Below are 25,222 nucleotides of genomic sequence, written 5' to 3'. Positions count from 1 at the left end.
GCAATGCAATCATATCAGTCAGTAATAGTTATGGTGTCATTTAAGCCCTTACTTTGTGCCAAGCTGTGTCCTAAGCACGAGGACAGCAGCGTGGCTTAACAGAAAAAGCACGGGCTTGGGAGTCAGAGGTCGTGGATTCTAAACCCGGCTCTGCCACTTGTCTGCTGGGTGCCTTAAGGCAAGCCACTTAACTTCTCTGTGCCTCAGTTACCTCATCTGCAAAATGGGGATTGAGACTGTGAGCCCCACATGGGACAACCTGATTACCTTGTATCCCCCCAGCGCTTAGAACAGTGTTTGGCACATAGTAAGCACTTAAATACCACAATCATCATCAGGATAATCAGGTCACACAAAGTCCTTGCCCCACATGGGGCTCACAGGCTAAGAGAGAGAACAGGTATTGAACCCCCATTTTTACAGATGAGGAAACTGAGGGTCAGAGAAGTTCAGTGACTTGCCCAAGATCACACAGCAGGCAAGTGGAAGAGTTAGGATTAGAACCCAGGTCTTCCAACTCCTAGGCTCAGACTCTTTCCATTGTTCCCACACTGCAAGCAATAGATCAATTATATTAAGTATTAATAATTATCAATCATAATTAATTGATCATATAAATCACTGCACATACCTCTTGGGGGTGGGGGGTGGTGTGTGTGTGTGTGTGTGTGTGTGTGTGTCTGTCTGTCTGTCTGTCTGTCTCTCTGCTGAAAAGAAAATCCAATCCAGGCCCACAGGCTTGCCCCAGCCCATGCCAGGCGACTCCATGGTGGCAAACTCTCCCCACCTCTAGGGCTCAAGGCTTTGAGCTAACTTCTTTGCCACATTCCCTTCTCCCTGCTCTCCTCCTCCTCTCCTCCTCCCTCCCCAACTCTTTCCTTCCCTCACCTTGTCACTTTCCCCATCTCCTCCATTTCCCCACCTCTTCCATCCCTGTACCTCCTCTCTACACCCTCACTTTTCCCAACCTTAATAATAATTATAACAATAATAATAATAGTAATAATGGTATTTGTTACGGAAGCAGTGTGGCCTAGCAGTTAGAGCATGAGTCTAGGAGTCAGAAGTCAGTGAGTCAGTCAATCATATTTATTGAGCTCTTACTGTGTGCAGAGCACCATACTAAGCGCTTGGGAGAATACGATATAACACAAGAATCAGTGTGGCTTACTGGAAAGAGCCTGGGCTTGGGAGTCAGAGGTCATGGGTTCTAATCCCCGCTTCGCCACTTGTCTGCTGTGTGACTTTGGGCAAGTCACTTAACTTCCCTGTGCCTCAGCTCCCTCATCCGTAAAATGGGTATTAAGACTGTGAGCCCAACATGAGTTAACCTGAATACCTTGTATCTACACCAGTGCTTTGAATGGTGCTTGGCTGTGCTTAAGTGCTTAACAAGTACCATTATTATTATTATTACTATTATTGTTGTTAATAATAATAATAATAATAATAAACGGGCACATTCCCTGCCCACAATTAGATTACAGTCTAGAGGGGGAGACAGACATTAAAATAAATAATTACAGATACATAAGTAAGTGTTGTGGGGTTGGGAGGGGGGATGAATAAAGGGAGTAAGTCAGGGCGAGGCAGAGTGGGAGAAAAGGAAAGGAGGGCTTAGTCAGGGAAGGCCTCTTGGAGATGTACGGTTCAGTAAGGGCTTTGAAAGGGGTGGAGAGTAATTGTCTGTCGGATATGAGGAGGGAGGGCATTCCAGGCCAGAGGCAGGAAGGATGTGGGCGAGAGGTCTGCGATGGAATAGACGGACTAGAGATACAGTGAGAAGGTTAGCTTTAGAGGAGCGAAGTGTGTGACCTGGGTTGTAGTAGGAGAGTGGCGAGGTGAGGTAGCAGGGGGCAAGGTGATTGATTGAGTGCTATAAAGCCAATGGTGAGGTGTTTCTGTTTGATGTGGACCTGGGTTCTAATCCTGACTCTGCCAATTTTTCTGCTGTGGGACCTTAGGCAAGTCACTTAACTTGTCTGTGCCTCAGCTCCCTCATCTGTAAAATGGAGATTAAAACTGTGAGCCCCATGTGGCAGGAACTGTGTCCAACCTGATTTGCTTGTTATCTCCCCTAGCACTTAATACAGTGCCTGGCACAAAGTAAGTGCTTAACAAATACCATTAAAAAAAAAAAGACTGACTATGTGCCAAACATTGTACTAGGTGTTAGGGTGGATATAAACTCATCAGGTCTCACATGGACCTCGCAGTCTACGTGGCGGGGAGAATGGGTACTGAATCCCCTTTTTGCAGAAGAGGGAACTGAAGCCCGGGAAGTCAAGTGACTTGTCCAAGGTCACACAGCAGACAAGGGGCGGAGCTGGGATTAGAGCGCACCTTCCCCTCCCCCGGCTCTCCACTTCCCCCCTCTCTGGGCGTCTTCACCTTCCTCTCTCGCCTCCCGCGGAGGGGAGGGCCCACCCGGGAGCTGGGGCTGGGGGCGAGCGGGCAGGGAGATGGACTACAAGCCCCAGTATCCTCTGGGTCGGGAGGGGGGCGGATCCTGGAGCGGAGCCGGCCCACGGTGGAGGGAGGAGGGAGGGAGGGAGGGAACCAGCCCGGAGCCGGAGCCGACGCTCTTCGTAGCTGCAGGTAGCGGGGCCGGGGGAAAGGGTCAAAAGCGGGATGCGGCTGCCTCCGTCAAGGGACCGGGGCCGGGGGGTGATGCCGGGGGAAGATCCCGGGTACCCGAACGGTTGGAATACCTCTAGATGGGGAGTGGGGGGAAACCCCCACTACCATCCCATCCGGCCTGGAGCACCGGTGGGAAGGCTGCTCCCCGAAAATCAGGGGAGCAAGACTGGATTGGGGGTAACCTCGCCATCCTTGGGCATAGGAGAGTGGGGCCCCCCCGTTGCTCCTCCTCAGGCCTCCTTCATCCTCTTCCAGGACCTAATCTCCCATTACAAGCCCATTAATCCCCTTGCCTGCCCCCCCACCCCCCAACACTCTCTCTCTCTCACTCTCCGTGGGATGAGCACCTAGCAGAGGAGCACCAAGTGGGGAGCTAGTCTCGTGCCTGGTTACCTGCAGGCAGGAGGCACCCAAGGGACTGAGCAGAACAAATTGGTCTTTTCCCCTGACGATCCAAATCCGATCTCCACGACCCAGATCTGCCTCTGACCTACCTTGGGCCCGATGCCTTCCCCACCGTTCCAGGAATTTGGTGCCCCCAGCAGGGCAGGGGTTAATCAAACCTAGGCCATTCATTCCGGCACCCTCCCCCACCAGTTCTCCCCAAAGACCTGACCTCCAGGTTTGGCTCCACTCATCCTGGTTCTCAACTTGAGTCCTGAGGGACGTGACCTCTGTAGGGCCCTGCAACCTGGGGAATTGAATCCAATGGAAAAAGGAGAGCCACTGTGGCTCACAGACTCCCGTCCGGGGGCCAGAGAGGGGAGGGAACGGTGATTCCCAGGAATTCACCGTGCCCTTCTACCCCAGCCATGTCCTTCAAGAACGTCCTGTTGACTGGCTGCTCCTCCGGCATCGGCCTGGCCTTGGCCGTCCGCCTGGCTAAAGATGAGCTGAAGCGATTCCGAGGTGAGCCAGGGTCCTGGAGGAAGTGGGAGGGGAGTGTGGGGGGAAGGAAAAATAGGGAGAGGAGCCCCAGTGCCTTAGGGAAGTCTGGCCAGGGGTACCAAGGACAGCCGGGCAGCACTGTGGCCTGCAGGCGCTGAGAGAGAAACAGAGCAGCTGGAGAACCTGACTCTTCCAAAAGGTGCTTGGGGATCCCAAAGGCACCTGCCTTGTTTCTGCCCCCACCCTGCCCCCCCAAAAGCATGAAATCCTGGGAGGAGCCTCACCCCCTCCTCTCCACCTCCCCTGAGGCCACCCTCTGTATTAGCAGGGAGCTAGAAACACTTCGAGTAGCAGATGGCAAGCTACCCTGACACAGGCAGCTAGGGGAGAGGTGAGGCCTGAGATGTGGGGCCCATTCTCACCCATCCTCTCTCCAGTGTTTGCCACCATGAGGAACCTGGAGAAGCGGAAGACACTGGAGGAGCAGGTGGGAGAGAGCCTGGAGCAGACCCTGGAGATCCGGGCTCTCGACGTGACCAGTGAAGACTCCATCCGCCAGTGTGTGGCCAGTATTCCCGACCGGCGGGTGGATGTGCTGGGTAGGACAGATACCTCTGGAGGTGGGGCTTGGTGCACGAGGCAGTCTTCCAGGACCTTGGGGTGGGTGCACATGTGTACGTACGTATGTACGTACACGCACACACACACCCCTTTGTTTGGGGGGCAAGGGGTGGAAACTCTGCCTCTCAGGGTGGTGGGAGTTGGGGTTCACAAAGGAAAGGACCCAGAGGTCCTACCCTCTGCTGCCCAGTTGGAAGATGTCAGGGAAGGTGGGTAACTCCATCATTCCTGGGAGGAACTGGAGAAGGCTGCACAGAAGCGCTGAGTATTGAGGGATTTCCAGGTGAGAATAGTGGCCTAGGGAAAAGAATGGGGGCCTGGGAGAGGTCCTGGGTTCTAATCCTGACTCCGCCACTTGTCAGTTGTGTGACCTTTGGGGAAGTCACTTAACTTCTCTGGGCCTCACTTACCTCATCTGTAAAATGGGGATTAAAGCTGTGAGCCCCATGTGAGACATGGACTGCGTCCAACCTGATGATCTTGTACCTACCTCAGCACGTAGTACAGTGCCTGGTACTCAACAAATACCATAAAAAAAAAAAAAGAATCACCTAGCTGGGGGCGGGGGGGTGGGGGGGGCAAAGCAGAGGAGAAGGAGGAGCAGGGAAAGGGAGAAAAGATGCTAACTCTTTGGCCCCACAGTGAACAACGCCGGTATCGGGCTGATTGGGCCAATGGAGAGCCAGAGCATAGGCACCATGCAGCGGGTCTTCGACACCAATTTCTTCGGCCTGGCGCGGCTGGTGCGCGAGGTCTTCCCCGATATGAAACGACGACGCCAGGGCCATATCGTGGCCATGAGCAGCATCCTGGGCCTGCAAGGTGGGAGGGGGCAGGCTTGGGGAATGGTGGAGGGAGAGAGGAACAGATAGAGGGCGGAGGGTGTTCTGCACCACCTAGGCCCAACTCACCCTGCCTAATCTCCTTTGCTCAGGTCTCCTCTTCAATGACGTCTACTGTGCTTCCAAGTTTGCAGTGGAGGGGTTCTGTGAGAGCCTGGCCCTACAAGCCCTTAAGTTTGGGGTGAAGTGAGTCCTGGGACCCCAAGCTGATGACTCTTTCCCCTCACCCCATCCTGAGACCACTGTTAGCAGGAGGGGCTGGGGAAGACCCAAAGTTGCTGGAGACAAGGGGGATTTTCCCTTCCACAAAGAGCCTGGAACACATAATAATGGTATTTATTAAGCACTTACTATGTGCCAGGCACTGTACCAAGTGCTGAAAACACATCCATCCACGCCCACTCCCAGGGCCCTAGGTCTGGGGAGGAATCGACCCTAAATCTGTGTCCTTTTCACTGTTGACGGACAGCAGCTGGGTCCAGAGCGGGGTCACTTTAGCCTTATTTTAAGAAGGGCCCAACTCAGCCTCTAGCACATAACGGGGTAAAGAACAAGGTATCTGAGCTTGATCGCATGTCCCCACCCCCAAGTTTAAAGGGAGACTTGAGAGCTATGAGGGAAACCAGCTTTGAGAGCCCGCTACTTGCCCAGGGTGGTGGGCAGGGGAGGGTCCAGGGATGGGGTAGAGACATGTTCAAGGGATCCCCATATCTGCCCTCCTCCAGCATCAGCCTCATTGAACCAGGCCCAGTGGTTACGGAGTTCGAGCGGAAGCTGTATGCAGAAGCTGCTAACATGGACCTGTCGGGCGTGGACCCGGAAACCCTTCAAATCTTCCAGGGTTTCTACATGACCTACTCCAAGGAGATTTTTTCAGTGCTGGGCCAGACCCCGGAGGAGGTGGCTGAGGTACACCCCGCCCCCCTCCCTCCTCCCCCCAGGATTCAGCTCCTGACTCGCCCCAACCCCCTCCAACCCCACTGCCCACCCAGGGCATGGGATGGGCAAACCGGGGGACTACAGGTTCCTCTCCTGCCTGTGGGGGAAACTGAGGCCCTGACCAGGCCTGGAGGCCCAGGCCCCTGCATCCCCCCTCCTCCCCTCACCCTGATAGAGCTGCCCCCTCTCCCGCCAGCATGTGCTGAAGGTGATCGTGGCACCCAGCCCACCCTTCCGCTACCAGACCAACAGCGTCTACACCCCCCTGACCACGCTCAAACATGCCGACCCAACGGGCAACCTGCCCATCAGTGCCTTTCACCAGCTCATCTTCCAGCACGATCGCCTCTTCAAGGCCAGCCTGAGCCTGCTTAAGATGCTGCAGTGGCGCAAGCGGCGGGATCTGGACTACCGACGGCCCCAGGCCTGACAACCTCCCCACCCTCAGTACCCCTCAGCCCCCTGTAGCTTCAGTGTTCTCATTGCCTCTGTGTGACTAGCTGGGGTTGGGGGGTGGGGGGCCTTATTTATAAGGGGCATTCCCTCTCCCTCCACCTCTTGGTTAGGAGCTGCTCCCCTCAGTGCAGGGGATAGGGGCAGTCAAGGTAACTCCTAGGGAAGACGACCAGGCTGGCCCTGCCCTCCCTGGGACCTAGCTTTCCTGAACGTCACCTTCCCGAGCTTCCTTTATTCTGCAGGCCCAGGCCCCAGCTGAACCTGCTCCAAACAGCTCTGGGCCCTGGGGGTGGATGGGGGCGGTGGGGAGGCGGGGGAAATAGCTGGGAAGGGAGAGGGAAGCCAGAGGAAGGATCTGGACCATCCCAGGTGCTGCTGTGGTTTCAGCTATGAGTAGGTGGAGCTGCTGCCTGATGGAGTCAGGCACCCTGAGGCCCCTCCTAGAAATGGAGGGGCTGCAGCCACCAAATTTATGTGAGGTGGAGCTCTGGCAGGGCTGATGGTAAAGGGACCATGGTTCGTTCACAATAAACGTCAGTGTGTGAAATGAAGACTCCCACCTCTGCTGATCCTCACCCACCATGGCTTGGGGAGGGAGAAAAGGCCAGGTAAGGTGCCAAGGCCAGGGGAAGTAAGTGTGCATGTGTGTATCTCTGCGGTGGTCTTCGCAGGATGGCTGATTCCAAGGGGCAGGGGTACAACGAGGGCACATCAGAGCACTGCTTAGCCAAAAAAGGGTAATTATTGTATACCAGCAGGTGCTAGCACACAGTAGAGAGAGCAGCCTGGGGTAGCAGGGAGCGGAAGACAGGAACCCCACCGAGGTCAGGGACAATAACTTAAGCAAAGAGGGACTGACCTTTGTACCTAGACAACTGGACCCTAGGCAAGGAAACGGGAGGCCCAGTTTGGGGGTGGGAAGGGAGGTGCCTGACCATAAGAATGAAGTGAGAGGACACAGAACCCCTGCACCCCACCCACTCTGCCTTAATCCCACCCCCTATCCCAGAAGTGGCAGTCCATGCAGCTGTGCCCATGTCTCCAGGACAGAAAATGCTAGAGGCCTAGAACCTAATCCTGCTCCCTCACCCTGCACAGCTAGCTTGGTCCCAGTGAGGCCCTAAGGAGGAGCCTGGGGGCCATAACAGAAGGAATGTGAACTAGCCCCACCCCAACAGTTTGGTCCTTCCAAGGCCCAGCCACCCATTTAGGTGAGGGACAGGGAGATGGGTGATAGGGAAGGGGAACTGGTCCCAGCAGGCCTGGTGCACGGCTGTGGAGAGGTGCAGAGAGAGGGAGGGGAAGAGTGAGAATTAAGCCATTCCAAAAGTGCAAGGAGGCTGGGGTCCAATGGTGAGGTCAGTTTTGGGGGTGGGGAGAAGAAGGGGAAGGAGATGGCCCCAACTCAAAGTGGGGGGGCGGTGTTCATGGGACTCTGGAATAAGGGCCCCAGCCAGGGGGGAAGAGAAAGAGTCCAGGTTGTCCAAATGCCGGGGATGAGGGCCAGCAGCAGCAGGGGTCCCATCTGGCCAAGCTTAGAGAGTCTTTCATCCATTGGCTGTCTTGTTGCTCTTGGACAGGCCTTCCCGCAGGCCTGATTCTGTCACCCTAGAAGAGGGAAGACAGGGAGAGGGAAGAAAGAAGGGTCTAGGAGGTTGAGGGGTAGGGACTTGCTCGGCCTCAGTGGCCACCTCAGAAAATTGAATGTCAACCCCTGACCCTGGAGGCTGGTCCAGTTCCTGGCTCCGCAGGGAAGGATTGGCCGGGCGGGGGCGGGGGGGGGGGGGGGGGGGGGGGGCACGGGGGGATGCTATTGCACAAGGCCCCAAGGGCAGGTTCAGTCCAGAATTCCCAGCTTGACAGGGGGAAGGGTAGGGGGAGGTCAATATGGATCCAGGGGGCCAAGGACCTCATAGCTCTCCTCCCATTCTCCTCTCTGGCCTTCTCCCTCCCCCACAGCCTGGCTCACACTTGGTCCATCTGAATGTCCTCCTCCTCCTCCTCCTCCTGGGGCAGCTGCAGGTAGGGATTGTTGGAGGCTGGGCGGAACTTGTACCCCGTCAGCACGAAGAAGACTAGCGTGGACACCTCCACCAGCAGCTGGAGTAGAGGAGGCCGCGGGCGGCCCCGTTACCTCTTACGGTGACCCCCACCCCAAGTCCTGTCAGCCCCAACCACCTCCTCCTTGCAGCAGGGAGCCAGGCTGTCCCAGGCAGGACAGAGCCACCACACATCATGCTCCCCTGGGCCTCCCCGCAACCCACTCACATTATAAAGCCACTGCCACTGGAAGGGGACAATGACCCGAAGCAGGATGGCGATGATGCGGGTGAAATAGATGTAACACACGATCTGTGGAGGGGGAAAAGAAAAAGGAAGGGAGGGAAGGGGAGGGCGATACGGTGTCCCGAGCCCATGGCTGCTAGGAAGGAGTGAGATTGGAAGCAGTGCCAGCCTGCTCTTGGGAAGCTCACAGCTTAACGGAGGCAGACCGTCGGATAGAGACCGCCACTCAACAGCCTCATCGGCCAGCCGGAGGATGAGAGGGGCCAGTGGTGTCAGAACCCTAGCCTCCCTGTTCTTACCACCACTTGGCACACATACCATGACGTAGTAATGGCGGAACAGCTTCAGTTTTGCCAGATTCATAGCCACTGCAGGACAAGGAAAGTGAGCATCAGGGCTGTGGACAATGTCCCATGGAGCGTGCTGGGCAGAGGGGTTACAGGAGACGATGATGATGATGGTATTTGTTAAGCACTTACTATGTGCCAAGCACTGTTCTAAGCACTGGGGGAGATACAAAATAATCAGGTTGTCCCACGCGGGGCTCACAGTCTTAAATCCCCATTTTCCAGATGAGGTAACTGAGGCACAGAGATGTTAAGTGACTTGCCCAAAGTCACACAGCTGACAAGTGGAGGAGCTGGGATTAGAACCCATGACCTCTGACTACCAAGCCCATACTCTTTCCACTAAGCCACGCTGCTTCTCACTAAGCAGTTGGGGAGAGACAGAGCCAAAGAGCGGAGACTCACCCTTTCCATCCATGCTGGATGCCTCTTGAAGATGGCGAATGGACCTGCCGCAAAACAGGGGTCGGGGGAAGGGGAGGCATCAGAGGAAGGGGAAGGTATCAGAGGGAGGGAAGCTCAAGGCTGTAGCAACCCCTAACACTCTCCCTCAGGGACTTTTTCCTAATTTCCTGGCCATACTTCTTTAGATCCTACAGGGGGTGGATCCATGCAATCAATGGTACTGACTGAATGCTTACTGCAGAGCACTGGACTAGTACATACAATATGAGTTGATATACATGATCCCTGCTCTTGAGGAGCTTACAATCTAGTGGGGGAGGCAGACATTAAAACAGATTACTGCTAGAGGGAAGCAATAGAGTGTAAGGCTATGTAAAAGTGTGAGAGAGAGAAAGGGAGAGCGTATGTGTGTGTGTGTTGTCTCTCTCTTGGGTTGGGGAAATGTATGAGTACCTGAGTATTTAGGTGGTGCAAAAGTTACCTCATTTGTAACGGGGATTAAATACTACTCCCTCCTACTTAGACTGTGAGCCCCATGTGGGACAGGGACTGTGTCCAACCTGATTAGCTTGTATCTACCCCAGCGCTTAGTACACTGCTTGGCACATAATAATAATAATAATAATGATAGTATTTACTAAGCACTTACTATGTGCAGAGCACTGTTCTAAGTGCTGGGGAGGTTGCAAGGTGATCAGGTTGTCCCACGGGGGGCTCACAGTCTTAATCCCCATTTTACAGATGAGGTAACAGGCACAGAGAAGTTAAGTGACTTGCCCAAAGTCACACAGCTGGCAATTGGCAGAGCTGGGATTTGAACCCATGACCTCTGACTCCAAAGCCCGTGCTCCTTCCACTGAGCAACGCTGCTTAGTAAGTGCTTAACAAGTACCATTAAAAAAAAAAGTGCTGACGTGGCCACAGATGGGGAAATAGGGTGGGACGATAACAGATTATCAGGGAAAGCCTCCTACAGAAATTGTGATTTCAGAAGGGCTTTGAAGATGGGGCAAGCAACGATTTGCTGGATGTGAAGAGGAAGGGAGCTCCAGGCACGAAACAGAGAAGAATGGGCAACCTCTGGAGGTGTGGGGAGGTGGGGATAAAACCACTCTGGGGTCCCACCAGCGAGCTGACACAGAATGGGGGTGGAAGCAAGCCATGTAGCTCCCATTCTCCTGCTCTTTCCTGGTCTGGGACCCAGACTCCTTTCCTAATAATAATAATAATAATAATAAATAATAATAATTGGGGCATTTGTGATGTGCCTACTATGTGCCAAGCTCTATGGTGATACAAGATTACTCAGCTGGATACAGTCCCTGTCCTACACAGGGTTTACCATCTAAAAAGCAAAGCGCAACTTTCCCAGAAGCTTCTTGGGAAAGGACCTTGGGATCTCTGCTGTGGTGGGTGCTAACCTGGCCTAGAGACCCAAGGGGCTGGGGGGTGGAGAGAGAGGACGGGAGAGATGAGGGGGAATGGACTCACCACACCACAGGTAAGAGGATGGCCCCACAACAGATCAGATCCACCAGGAAGAGAATCTCCTTCCAGAGGGCATAGTCACTGGTGCCCTCCTCTGTAGATTCAATGATGATGTAGGCAATGTTGGCCAGGACCTGGGTGGATAGACAGAGACCCAAAAAATCCAGATTGGTGTACTGCTACTACTACCAAGAAAGATGAGAGACCCCAGCCCCCCACCAACCACAGCAGGCCTAGACATTCTATGTGGGACACAGGCAGCCCCGGAGAAGAGAATCCAAACCGTAAAGACTCCCAACCAGCCCTAGTCCTGTCTAACCCAATCCCATTTCCCTTCCATCCCGGGCCCCAGCTCCTTGAGTAGAAAGGTCCTGGGGACCAGTAACCCTATCTGCCCTAGTCCTCTAGGATTTCTCGTCTAAGTTGCAGGGCTTGGTTTTTTGGGGGGCAGGGGGGAGGGCGAGGGGGCTTATCTCCATAGCGACTCTCCCTCAGGGCCAAGTCAAGCAGGAGCTGAAGCGAGATGCCGCGGGTGGCATGCTAGATTTCTGGCTTGGACAGGACTTCGTCCCCTTTCCCCTTCAGGAGAGCAGCAGTTTGGGGGCAGAGTTGAAGAAGCAGCATTTGAATGGGGGTTGGGGGAGCCAGGATCAAGGGCCCCGGAGCAAGGCAGTACCTGCAGTGGGATGACAATGATGAATATTTTCTTCTCCTTGTCAGACAGGATGTACTTGATAAAGGTCCATCCAGTGCCGATGAGGACAATGGTGATGAAGAGAAGGGCACCCTTCAGCCTAAGGAGGTAGTGGGATTGGAGCAGAGCAGGGATAGGGAGGCTCTCCCCTCCCTTGAGCTCACTAGCCCCCACTGCCCCTCCTGCCTTCAGTCCAGCCACTCCACCTGAGATTTCCTTCTCTTCCTTCCACCACCCCCAGACACTCACAGATGGGTGATGTAGTACATGATGGCCAGGCCCTCAATGGGATGGCCTTGATTGTTGATAAAATAGTAGTTGATCTGGAGAGAAAGAAACAGAGAGAAAGAGAGAGAGATAAAGACACACACCTATGCCCAGGGTCCAGAAGTCCAAGCCTAGGTCCTGAGGTGGTGACAAGCCTGGGGGGAGAGGGGTGAGGGCATTGAGGAGGCTGGAGTGCTGCATGGGAAGGAACAGCCTTGGTCTCTCTCTTTGGAATCCAGTGCATCCCCCCTGCACTTCTCCTAAGGAGACTCAATGAGATGGGGCAGGGGGGGCACCTTCACCCTCCCCAGCTCTTGCCAACTGGCATCCCCAACTCTCTGTCCCCTCCTCAAAACAGACCCAACCCAACCCCTCCGTGATGTGAGACTGAAACCACCAAAACCACGGGGGGGGGGCGATTAGGGGGAGCAGAAAGAGAAACATCCCCTGCCTCATCCCCAACTCACACTCCGGAAGAGGAGAGAAGTGCTCTTAGTGAAGGCCAGGGCTGCCATCAACCAATGGATCTTGAAGACGTTGTACCTGAGGGGAGGAATGAGTTGGGTGGGGAGACAAGAGAACTGCATTCTGGGAGCTCTGAATCCTAGAAAGGGCTCGTGAGCTTTGGCAAGGGCCTTGGCAGCGAGTGGGCCAGGGGCAAAGCAATACCTGTGCTTGCAGAGGACGGAGACCCAAGCGGAAGCTGCCCCCAAGAAGCAGGCAGCCATGACCAGGTACAGCTTGAAGAGTGGGATCTCCGCCGCGGATAGGAAGCCCTCAGGGTTCTTCTCCCGGATCATCACCTGGAAGCAGGGGTGGAGGGGGTGGGGGGTAAGTCTGCCACAGGAGAGGTCCATCCCTCAGAACCCTCCCCAGGCAGAGGAATGGTGGAGCCGGATCTAAGCTCTGTTCTCCCTTCCCATAAAGCACGGGGAGGTGAGGAAGGGGACGGCCTGGCTGAGGCTCTTGGAATGAACATTTTCAGGACCCAGAGGGTCATAGAGCGTGGGAGGAGGCCTGGGCACTCACAGTGATGTTGTAGGGTTTCTCCTGGCCAGGGTTGATGTTATAGCAGTTGTGGAAGTTGAAGTTGTAGAGCCCTTCTGCCTGGGAGCTGATCACCAGGTGGAACTAGACCAGGAAGAGGTTAGATGCGGGGAGCGGCTCACGTACCCCTTCCCCACCACACACCAAACAGTCCCCTCGGCAGCCCCGGGAACCTCTCAGCCAGGGAGGTTTGCTTTGTCCTCTAGGGCAGGTGTTGGGACCCCAACAGCCCTTGGAATGAAGAGAGGCCCGGTCCCCTCCCCCAACTCCCCCTCCTACCCCGGAACTTACACTGAAGTTATAGGAATCGTTCACGTGGCCCAGGGCCAACACCAAGTCCCCTTTCCCAGTGGCCACCTACAAGGAGAGAGATTCCAGCGGGCCCTCAGGTTTCTTCCTCTCTCCACCTCGAGCCTCGGCAGGGTTCCGGCTCAAGCCAGGTCCCAACCCCGCCTGCCCCCTCACCTGGCTCTCCGCCTCTTGTCCCAGCTGTGGTTGCTCCCCGGAATCTTGATTAGGTCCATCGGTCCCTACAAGACAGATACAGGGCTACAGCAGGACAAACGGAGACTGGAGGTCTCAGGGCTGTTCGGCCACCCATGGGACCTTTCCCACCCATCTCCCCCATCAAGCCCTACATCGCCAGGCCCCTGGGGAAGGGGGCCCTAGTCCAACTCACCATTGCCCCACTGGGGCTGGGGAAGCTTCCTGCTCTGGGATTCGGCAGCCACATCCCGGACCTCAGGGAGAAGCCCTGAGCGTATGTGCAGCTTCTTCTGCACCCCAAATTCGTGGACTTGGACCCTGGGGGAGGGGAAAGCCAAGGGCTACAGAGGCCAAGAGAGCGGGAAGAGCAGGCCTTTGGGGGAACAGAGTTGTCCTTTCGGCTCCCCTGGCCCAGGGCTTGTTGTCGGGGAGTCCCGATCTCCTGGGGCCTCCGGGTGCTAACCTCTTGGGATGGACCGCCTGGACGGCCGGGGAACTGCCCCGGTCCACTTGGCCAGGTCTGCCTCCTGGTCCTCGGCCCTGATGGCAGCAGGGGGGGTCCACCCAGGCCCCGCTCACCGCTTCTCCTTGATTTTGATGAGGAAGAGGACGAGCAGGTTGCTGCTGTTCTTCTGATCCAAGGCACAGGTGTGGGGCTCAGAGGCCTGCAGGGGGTGGGGAGTCAGGTGACTGTAGAACAGGGGGGAGCCCTGGACCCCAGGGAGTAGGAGGGTGCCTAGGTGTGTCTCTGGCCCCTACCTCCAGACAGAGAAGGAGGTCTGGGGCACAGGTAGGTGTAAGGAGCGTAAGGAAGGACTCTGGGGGAAGCCTGGTTCGAAGAGCCCTTAGGCTGAGGAGAGGGCATTCCCGTGACTCCCCCCACAATTCTATCAGATTCCCATCCAGGGCACCCAGGTCTAGAACAGGCCTGTTAGATGCCAAAGAGATGCTCCTCCCCCATGCTCTGCTCCTACCCCTTTTCCCTCTGTTCCAAGTCCACGGTCTCTGGATTAGTGAACACAAGTAGGTGAGAAAAGTAAAGATCTGTCACAACTCTGGGCCACCTTAAAGTGAAAGTTGGACTGTGTCTCCCCCCACCTCTGCTCAAGTAGCCCACGTCAACCCTACTCAAATGAACCCATGCTCTGCCTAATTCTCATCCACCTAGATTTGGGGTGGGGGGAAGATACTGTCAATCCCTGGGGGTACCTCCACCCAAACTCACCATATAGGAGCGGATGCTGTCGGGCTTGACTCGGGACAAGCTGAAGCCAATCTGTGCAGATGGAGAGGGTCAGTGTGCAGGGTCCAAGCTGTCTAATCCCACCAAGCACTGCAGGCCTCCTCCCTGCAGCCTGAGGTCACAATTTAGAATTGCCAAAACGCTACTCCCTGCTCTTCTCTGACACTCCCCCATCCCCCATTCAATAAGGCTCCACCAAACCCTCAATGGTACTTACCATGCACCTCCTGTATGCTGAACACTGGAATGACTCAATCAATGGTATTTATTAAGCACTTCCTGGGTGCAGAGCACTGGACTAAACTCTTGGGAGAGGACAATCCAAGAGATTTGGTAGAAATGCTCCCTGCCTTCAAGGAGTTTACAGTCCACCGGAGGAGACAGGTAGACACTAAGGAAAATTATGGGTCCCTTTCCTCCTTTGACTCCCTCCTTGGTGCTTGCCTCCTTCTCCAGGCAGCAGCCCAGCAGGGCTGACCATCGTTCAGAAGCTCCACTCCCTCACCACCCCCGGGGCCTCATCCCTGAGCGGGACCCTCACCTCATGGGCCTGGCCTGCCTGGTCGAAGTCGAATTGCAGCCGGCTGAGGTTGACCTCCAAGGTGCCATTGGCATAGAAGCCAAAGCTGTTGAGGTGGATGGCAGCTCGCTTTTCCCCCTGTAGAAGCCACAGCCATCAGGAACCTGTTCCCCTTCCCATACCCTCCGAGGGCCAAGTCCCTGCCAGCCCCTCATTTTGCACCCACCCCAGAAGCCACCTTATCATGGCTCAGCCATGCCAATTGAATCTAGGCTGAAGAGAGGGTGGGCAGGTCACTGAGGGGACACCTGTGACAAGAGCATCATTGGATTGTGGATTATTGCAGACAAGGTGATGGGAGGCAGAAATTATCCAGATAATTCCCACCATGCCAACACAGCATCAGGATCATATCTGTGACGGGAACAAAACTCACTTTCCAGGGCTCACGGAGTACGAGGGCAGACCAGGGGTTACCGCACAGTGGACTTACCCCACAAATACTAAAGGAGATTGGGGTGGCGAGAGGAGAAAGATGGCAGGGAAGAGACACCCCTAAGGCAACTTTTCTGTTCCCCAAAACCCCGACATACGAAGGTGCAGGGTGAAGACAGGGAATGTGCGGGGCTGATAGAAAGGTAACTGTGGGGAGAAAAATTGGACATCGCGTCGTTAAGTGTTGGAGGTCCTCGGTTGATAAATGGCTTGACTTTCAGATGCAACTGGCTTCAACCCCGGGGGGAGTCCTGTCTGCCCCAGGCCCTGCATTCCCCTCTTGGGGCCATTTTCCAGGGACAACGAGGGTATCAGCTCCACAACTCATCACTTGAAGGACAGGTGGGGATGGAAGCTGGAAGTAGGGCTACACACTGATGAGGATATTAAGAAAGTTTAGGGTGAGATGACGGGGGAGAAGAGCGCTCAAGAGAAGCATGGGCTCCTAATCAATCAATGGCATTTATTATGTGCTTACTGTGTGCTGAGCACTGTACTAAGCGCTTGGGAGAGGATAATACATTTGGTTGGTAGACGTTTCCTGCCCACAATGAGCTTACAGTCTAGAGGGGGAGACAGATGTGAAAATAAATTACAGATAGGAGAGGAGGCAGAACAGAACCTGGGCGTCAGAAGGACCCGGGTTCTAGTCCTGGATCTGCCACTTTCTTGTGTGACCTTGGGCAAGTCACTTAACTTCTGTGCCTCAGTTGCCTCATCTGTAAAATGAGCATTATGACTGTGAGCTCCATGTGGGGCATGGGCTGGGTCCAACTTTGTATCTACCCCAGCACTTAGAATGGTGTTTGGCTCATAGAAAGTGCTCAACAAATGCCATTTAATAATAATAATAATAATGATGGTATTTATTAAGCGCTTACTATGTGCAAAGCACTGTTCTAAGCTCTGGGGAGGTTACAAGGTGATCAGGTTGTCCCACGGGGGGCTCACAGTTTTAATCCCCATTTTACAGATGAGGTAACTGAGGCACAAAGAAGTGACTTGCCCAGAGTCACACAGCTGACAGTTGGCGTAGCAGGGGCTTGAACCCATGACCTGTAACTCCAAAGCCCGTGCTCTTTCCACTGAGCCACGCTGCTTCTCTAAAAAGAAATTTAAATTTAAGAATTTTAAAAAGAAAGATATGGACATAAGATATGGATATATGGGCTGGGGGTGGGGAATACCAAAAATGCTTAAGTGCCCAGGAGACGCAGAGGGGAAGGGGAAAGAGTGATTACCCAGGGAAGGGTTCCTGGGTGAGATGTGATTTTTAAGAGGGTTTTGAAGACAGGGAAAGTGGTGGTCTGTTGGATATGAGGGGAAGGGAATTCCAGGCCAGATGGGGGAAGAATTTCCGTTCCACCAGCTAGGAAAGGGGGTGATGGATGCGAGAAACAGGGAGTTAGTGAGCCTAGGCGGCCCCACATTGGTAAGAAGTGAAACAACAAACCCAGGGGGGTCGAGATGGAGAGTCAGTAAGGATGCTGGGATTTTAAAAGAAACTTAAGTGGAGGGAACATTGGGCAAACTCGTTCGGGAGGGCAGGGGAAGTTGGAAAGCTGCTTAAGAGAAGCAGCTTGGCTCCGTGGAAGGAGCCCGGGCTTGGGAGTCAGAGGTCATGGGTTCTAATCCCGTATCAGCTGTGTGACTTTGGGCGACTTAACTTCTCTGGGCCTCAGTTCCCTCATCTGTAAAATGGGGATTAAGACTGTCAGCTCCGCCGCTGATCAGCTGTGTGACTTTGGGCAAGTGACTTAACTTCTCTGGGCCCCCGTTCCCTCATCTGTAAAGTCATCATCATCATCAACAGTATTTATTGAGCGCTTACTGTGTGCAGAGCACTGTACTACGCGCTTGGGAAGTACAAGTTGGTAACACACAGAGACAGTCCCTACTCAGCAGTGGGCTCACAGTCTAAAAGGGGGAGACGGAGAACAAAACCAAACACACTAACAAAAATGGGGCTTCAGACTGTCAGCTCCACGTGGGACAACCGGATCACCCCAGCGCTTAGGACAGCGCTTGGCACGTAGCAGGGGCTTAACAAATGCCATCATTATGATTGGGGGAGGGAGACGGCCCGGTATACCAGTTTCCCCCGCCTCCACGCGACCTTACCGTCAGCTCCAGCAGGTGGATTCGCCCCGAGCAGCCCTCCACCAGCCACAGCCCCAACAGGAGCAGCCGGGCCACCTTCCCCGGGGTCTCACTCCCGAGACCCCCCCTCCCGCTCTCGGCCATCGCTAGAACCGCCGCCGCCCCCCGGGCTCGGGCCTGCTCTCAAACTAGCCAATCGCCGCGCGTCTGTGTTCGCTTTGGCCACTCACCGGCCGCGTCTCCAACATCCGCCCGCCCATCAGCAGACAGGCAGCAGGAAGGCCCAATCAGAGTGCTCCACACCCTTGGCTCGCTACACTATCCGAAACTAATCACCAAGGAGGCTCTGTAAGGTGTGACCTGACAGACAAGCATCCCGACCAATGGTCACTCTCCCAGGAAAGGCGGAAATTCCCCGCCCGCTCGTAGTGGAGACTACATTTCCCGAACGACGTTGGCATGGAAACGCTGGCGGGTGGGGGAGCTCTTCGCTTCCCGGAATCGTGGCAACTAATTAGGACGTGGCCCTTTTGGATTATAAACAGAAACTGCTGTCCGTGTCGTTCTTAGCTACCCACTCTGATCGGGTCCACCCTTTATCAGTTTCTCAGTCTCCTTGCCTGCCACTTCCCCCACCCCTTTCAGTATTCCTGACTATTCTGCTCGCCACATGCCGTCCAATTTCCCCGGCCCTGTGGTGTTCCAGTTTCCCCAACTCCCACATAGTAATAATAATAATAATAATGGCATTTATTAAGCGCTTACTATGTGCATAGCACTGTTCTACGCGCTGGGTGATCAGGTTGTCCCACGGGGGGCTCACAGTCTTAATCCCCATTTTACAGATGAGGTAACTGAGGCCCAGAGAAGTGAAGTGACTTGCCCAAGATCACACAGCAGACATGTGGCGGAGTCGGGATTCGAACCCATGACCTCTGACTCCAAAGCCCGTGCTCTTTCCACTGAGCCACACTGCTTCTCTTTTACAGATGAGGTAACTGAGGCCCAGAGAAGTTAAGTGACTTGCCCAAAGTCACACAGCTGATAATTGGCAGAGCCAGGATTTGAACCCATGAACTGTGACTCCAAAGTCCGTGCTCTTTCCACTGAGCCACATCCGCTAGAAGTAATGCAGTGTATTAAGTGCTGGGAAAATGCACGCGGATGTAAGCCCATTCATTTATTCAATCATTATGGAGCGCTTACTGTGTGCAGAGCACTGTACTAAGCGCTTGGAAGAGTACAATACAATAATAAACAGACACTTTCCTTGCCCACAACGAGCTTACAGTCTAGAGTGGGGGAGACAGACAATAATAAAACTAAATAAAATTACAGATAAGTAATAAGTGCTCTGGGGCTGGGAGGGGAGAAGAATAAAGGGAGTAAGTCAGGGTGATGCAGAAGGGAGTGGGAGAAGAGGAAGGGGGGGCTTAGGGAAGGCCTCCTGGAGGAGATGTGCCTTCAATAAGTCTTTGAAGGGGGGGGATAATTGTCTGTCGGATTTGAGGAGGGAGGGCATTACAGGCCAGAGGCAGGACGTGGGCCAGGGGTCCGCGAGGTAGGCAAGATCAAGGTACAGTGAGAAAGTCAGATTAGAGGATCGATGTGTGCCGGCTGGGTTGTAGTAGGCGAGTTGCAAGGTGAGGTAGAAGGGGACAAGGTGAGGGAGTGCTTTAAAGCCAATGGTGAGGAGTTTTTGTTTGATGTGGAGGTGGATGGGCAACCCCTGGAGTCTTTGGAGGAGCAGGGTGACATGTCCTGAATGGTTTTATAGAAAAATAATCCGGGCAGCAGCAGAGTGCCATATGGACTGGAGTAGGGAGAGGTGAGAGGCTGGGAGGTCAGCAGGGAGGCTGATGCAGTAATCCAGGTGGGAGAGGATGAGTGAATGTATTAACGTGGTAACAGTTTAAATGGAGAGGAAAGGGTGGATTTTAGCGATGTTGTGCAGGCAGGACTGACAGGATTTAGTGATGGATTGAATATGTGGGTTCAAGAGAGAGAGAAGTCAAGGATAATGCCAAGGTTATGGGCGTGTGAGACAGGAAGGATGGTGGTGCCGTCTACAGTGATGGGAAAGTCACGGGGAGGACAGGGTTTGGGTGGGAAGATAAGGAGTTCTGTTTTGGACATGTTAAGCTTGAGGTGGCGGGAGGACATCCAAGTAGAGAGGACTTGAAAGCAGGAGGAAATGCGAGACTGGAGAGCAGGAAAGAGATCAGGGCTGGAGATGTAGATTTGGGTATCATCCACATAGAGGTGGTAGTTGAAGCCATGGGAGCGAATGAGTTCTCCAAGGGAGTGGGTGTAGATGGAGAATAGAAGAGGACCCAGAACTGAACCTTGAGGGGACGCCCCCACCACCACCGTTAGGGGGTGGGAGGTAGAGGAGAAGCCCGTGAAGGAGACTGAGAATGAACGGCCAGGATGGGGGGTGGGGGGGCGATCCCTTATGGACAGGGATCATACATACCACTTTATTTTAGTGTACTTTCCCCAGCGCTGAGTACCGTGCTCTGCACACAGAATGCACTCAATAAATACCACTGACTGATAATTAGACATGGTCCCTGGTCCCCACTCTGAGGATAAAGAGGGAGAGGTCTCTTTCTTCCTTCTATCTAAGCTATTTTATTGTCCGTTCCCTGCTCCTTTCCAACTACATTGTAAAATCCTTGAAGTAGAGATTGAGTCTACTAATGCTATTGTATTCGCTTAAGTGCTTAGAACTGTGCTCTGCACACAAGAGGCATACACTACTACTGAATGACTGGTGATTAAACACACACTGAAAGATGAAACAATACAATAAGAGCAATGGGGTACTGTGGTTAGAGGAACCATTTGAAACTCCTCCCGGCTCTGTCCAACAGTAGCAGCCAGACCTTCCCAATATTCTGAAAGTGGAGAAGGTTTCACTCTCTCCCCACCATTCTCCCCACCCTCAAAGCTTTATTTAGCTCACATCTCCTCCAAGAGGTCTTTCCTGATTAAGCCCTCTCTTCCCCTACTCCCTCTCCCTTCTAAGTCTGATCTGTGCCCTTTGGTCCCTTGATATTCACCCCCACCCTTAGCCCCACAGCCCTTATATTCATAGCTGTAATGAATTTATATACATTAAAGTCTGTCTCCCCCTCTAGGCTGTAAGCTCGTTCTGGGCAGGGAACGCATCTACCAGTTCTACTGTATACTACCCACCCAAGTGATTAGTACAGTGCCCCACGAACAGAAAGCACTCAATAAATTCTACTGATTGATTGAATCATCCTGGGTGACGGAAGGGGCTACGGCAGCAGACTCAGTTGGCCTGCTAGAATTCACCCTGTTCAGCTCCCTGGGTGCTTTGGAGTCACTCTGCACTAGTCCCAGGGGACAAAGAGAGCAGTCCCAGTGGAGTGCTTGGCATTTAAGCCAGCTCGGCTGTGTTATTAATAAATAATTAGGATATTTGTTAAGTGATAACTCCGTAATCAGGTCAGACACAGTCGCTGTCCCATATGGGGCTCACGGTCTAAGAAATAATAATAATTACTATGTATTTGTTAAGTGCTTATTATACATCAAACACTGTGCTAAACACTGGGATAGGCACAAGTTAATCAGGTCAGGAGAGAGAACAAGTATTGAGTCCCCATTTTAAAGATGAAGGACTGGAGGCACAGAGAAGTGACTTGTCCAAGGCCATCCAACAGGCAAGCGGCAGAGCTAGGATACGAACCCAGGTCCTCTGACTTGCAGACCCACTAGGCCATGCTGTGTTTGACCTTACCCAGGGCCCAGGAGTAAGTGGGCAATGATAGACTCACCCCAAACCTTTGCCAACTGGCATCCCTTTCCTCGGCTCTTCTCAACTTCCCCTGTCTGTGACCCTTTCCAAGCTGGGTTGATTTTCCACAGCAGGGGGAGAGGAGAGGGAAAGGGGGGAGGGATAAAAGGCACAGTCCACTTTCAGACTGTTCAGAGGCTCCTGCTGTCTCCTGCATAGAGAAAGGATCTTTGAGGGATGTTCAAAAACGATGATAAAACCACCTTCAAAGGTAATCCTAGCACAAAAGGGGATTCATGTGCCACGGTACTTCCTATGTGATGTATATATTGTATGTGGGATATACAGGCCACCACAGGTGGTGGGGTCAACTCCCGATAGTCAGAGCCGGTAGCTGGATGTTTTCTGGGGTCAGGCTGGGCTCCAGTGACTTTCATCCCTCCAGGAATTCTTTTATATTGTTATTTACTTGTAAATTATGACTTTATGTGGTGTTATTCATTATATTTATGTATCTTTTATTTATTATTATTTAATTTTTTAAATGTATTTATGTATCTTTTATAATAACAATCATAATAATGTTGGTATTTGTTAAGCGCTTACTATGTGCCAAGCACTGTTCTAAGCGCTGGGGGAGATACAAGGTAATCAGGTTGTCCCAGGTGGGGCTCACAGTCTTCATCCCCATTAGCCAGATGAGGTCACTGAGGCACAGAGAAGTTAAGTGACCTGCCCAAGGTCACACAGCTGACAAGTGGTGGAGCCGGGATTAGAACCCAAGATCTCTGACTCCCAAGTCCGTGCTCTTTCCACTGAACCACGCTGCTTCTATATGATTTTATGCTTCTGCCTCATAGGTGTTATGTTGTTATGTTATTATTCATCCTGCTTTAATAATGATTGTGGTAGTTGTTAAACACCAAGTGCCAAGTGCTGGGATAGATATAATAATAATTGTGGTATTTGTTAATTGATTCATTTATTCATTCAATCATATTTATTGAGCACTTCCTGTGTGCAGAGCACTGTACTAAGTGCTTGGGAGGGTACGACAAAACAATAAGCAGACGCATTCACTGCCCACTTACAGGCACTGTGCTAAGTGCTAGGGTAGACACAAGATAATTGGGTTGGACACTGTCCCTGTCCCACAAAGGGCTCGTAGTCTTAATCCCCCTTTCACAGATGAGGTACCTGAGGCGCAGAGAAGTTAAGTGACTGCTCAAGGTCACACAGCAGACAAGTGGTGGAGCCGGGATTAGAACCCAGATCCTTCTGTCTCCCAGAACCATGCTCTATCCACTAGACCGTAGAGGCAGTCCCTGGCCCACATAGAGCTCAAGTCTAAATAGGAGAGAGAACAAATATGGAATTCCCGTTTTGTACATAAGAAAACTGAGGCGCAGAGAAGTTGAGCAACATGCCCAAAATTACACAGCAGGCAAGTGGTGGAGCTGGTTGTACTTTCCTAGTGCTTAGTACAGTGCTCTGCACACAGTAAGCGCTCAATAAATATGATTTAAATGAATGAGTGAATTAAAACTCAGGTACTCCGATGCCCAGACCTGGGCTCTTTCCATTAGTCTACACTGTTTCACCATTTTAAAATGTAGAGAAGCAGTGTGGCTCAGTGGAAAGCGCACGGCCTTTGGAATCAGAGGACATGGGTTCAAACCCCGGCTCCGTCAATTGTCAGCTGTGTGACTTTGGGCAAGTCACTTAACTTCTCTGTGCCTCAGTACCTCATCTGTAAAATGGGGATTAAGACTGTGAGCCCCCCGTGGGACAACCTGATCACCTTGTAACCTCCCCAGCGCATAGAACAGTGCTTTGCACATAGTAAGCGCTTAATAAATGCCATCATTATTATTATTATTAAACTCCTCTAGAGCAGGAACCCTGTCTTACTGTTCCTCTGATTCTTCCCCTAACCAATCAATCAATCAATCAATGGTATTTGTTGAGCACTTATTGTGTGTAGAGCACTGTACTAAATGCTTGAGAGAGTATTCATTCATTCACTCATTCAATCGTATTTATTGAGCGCTTACTGTGTGCAGAGCACTGTACTAAGCGCTTGGGAAGTACAATTCAGCAACAGAGACAATCCCTGCCCACAGCAGGCTCACAGTCTAGAAGCGGGGAGACAGACATCAAAACAAGTAAACAGGCAGGCATCAGTAGCATCATTATGAATAAATAAAATTACAGATATATACACATCATTAATAAAAAATAAATATAATTATAAGTATAAATATGTACATATATACAAGTTCTGTGGGGAAGGGAGGTGGGTAGAGCAAAGGGAGAGCATTGGGGCAATGGGGAGGGGAGCGGGAGTTTAGTCTGGGAAGGCCCAAGAGTAAAAGTACAATATAATGGAGTTGATAGACGCATTCCCTGCCCACTACAAGCTTACGGTCTAGAGGGGGGGAAACACCCAGTATGGACTCTGCACACAGTAGAGGGTGAAAATTCACAAAGCATTTCATATTTTTCCCTTTATTCATCCTCCCTCCTAGCCCCACAGCGCTTATGTAAAACCCTCTCTTGACCCCACCTCCCCTTCTAGTTATCACCCTATCTCCCTCCTACCCTTCCTTTCCAAAATCCTAGAACGAGTCGTCTACACCCGCTGCCTCGAATTCCTCAACGCCAACTCTCTCTTTGACCCCCTCCAATCTGGCTTCCGTTCCCTACACTCCACCAAAACTGCCCTCTCAAAGGTCACCAATGACCTCCTTCTTGCCAAATCCAGTGGCGCCTACTCTATCCTAATCCTCCTCGACCTCTCAGCTGCCGTCGACACTGTGGACCATCCCCTTCTCCTCAACACACTATCCAACCTTGGCTTCACAGACTCCGTCCTCTCCTGATTCTCCTCTTATCTCTCCGGCCGTTCATTCTCAGTCTCCTTCGTGGGCTCCTCCTCCCCCTCCCAGCCCCTTACTGTAGGGGTTCCTCAAGGATCGGTTCTTGGTCCCCTTCTGTTCTCTATCTACACTCACTCCTTTGGTGAACTCATTCGCTCCCACGACTTCAACTATCATCTCTACGCTGATGACACCCAAATCTACATCTCTGCCCCTGTTCTCTCTCCCTCCCTCCAGGCTCACGTCTCCTTCTGCCTTCAGGACATCTCCATCTGGATGTCTGCCCACCATCTAAAAGTCAATATGTCCAAGACTGAACTCCTTATCTTCCCTCCCAAACCCTGCCCTCTCCCTGACTTTCCTGTCACTGTAGACGGCACTACTATCCTTTCCATCTCACAAGCCTGCAACCTTGGTGTCATCCTTGACTCCTCTCTCTCATTCACCACACATCCAATCTGTCACCAAAACCTGCCGGTCTCACCTCCGAAACATCGCCAAGATCCGCCCTTTCTTCTCCATCCAAACCGCTACCTTGCTGGTTCAATCTCTCCTCCTATCCCGACTGGATTACTGCATCAGCCTCCTCTCTGATCTCCCATCCTCCTGCCTCTCCCCACTTCAGTCTATACTTCATTCTGCTGCCCAGATCATCTTTGTGCAGAAACGCTCTGGGCATGTTACTCCCCTCCTCAAAAATCACCAGTGGCTGCCTGTCTACCTACGAATCAAGCAAAAACTCCTCATTCTCGGCTTCAAGGCTCTCCATCACCTCACCCCGTCCTACCTCACCTCCCTTCTCTCCTTCTA

At 52.9% G+C, this 25,222-nt stretch overlaps 2 protein-coding genes across 2 annotated transcripts; one reads left to right on the top strand and one right to left on the bottom strand.

Annotated features, from left to right (window-relative positions):
- Positions 1 to 2,567: 2,567 nt before the first annotated feature.
- LOC119950290 (retinol dehydrogenase 8-like) lies at positions 2,568 to 6,937 on the top strand. Its single transcript, XM_038772550.1, has 7 exons — positions 2,568 to 2,598; positions 3,451 to 3,549; positions 3,966 to 4,127; positions 4,792 to 4,971; positions 5,084 to 5,177; positions 5,717 to 5,900; positions 6,127 to 6,937. The coding sequence occupies exons 2-7, from the start codon at positions 3,453 to 3,455 to the stop codon at positions 6,358 to 6,360; spliced, it is 951 nt and encodes a 316-aa protein (XP_038628478.1). The 5' UTR covers positions 2,568 to 2,598; positions 3,451 to 3,452; the 3' UTR covers positions 6,361 to 6,937.
- GPR108 (G protein-coupled receptor 108) lies at positions 6,692 to 17,908 on the bottom strand. The gene is made up of 18 exons (XM_038772549.1): positions 17,786 to 17,908; positions 15,191 to 15,307; positions 14,632 to 14,682; positions 13,986 to 14,071; positions 13,600 to 13,724; positions 13,386 to 13,450; positions 13,212 to 13,277; positions 12,903 to 13,004; positions 12,543 to 12,676; positions 12,341 to 12,416; positions 11,856 to 11,929; positions 11,589 to 11,706; positions 10,916 to 11,046; positions 9,425 to 9,468; positions 8,991 to 9,040; positions 8,655 to 8,738; positions 8,356 to 8,486; positions 6,692 to 7,994 (listed from the first exon to the last, which is right to left on the bottom strand). The coding sequence occupies exons 1-18, from the start codon at positions 17,906 to 17,908 to the stop codon at positions 7,934 to 7,936; spliced, it is 1,638 nt and encodes a 545-aa protein (XP_038628477.1). The 3' UTR covers positions 6,692 to 7,933.
- Positions 17,909 to 25,222: the final 7,314 nt, after the last annotated feature.

Source organism: Tachyglossus aculeatus, chromosome X1 (assembly GCF_015852505.1).
Source record: "Tachyglossus aculeatus isolate mTacAcu1 chromosome X1, mTacAcu1.pri, whole genome shotgun sequence".
Lineage (NCBI taxonomy): Eukaryota > Metazoa > Chordata > Mammalia > Monotremata > Tachyglossidae > Tachyglossus > Tachyglossus aculeatus.
This window is presented reverse-complemented; position numbering and strand designations above follow the sequence as displayed.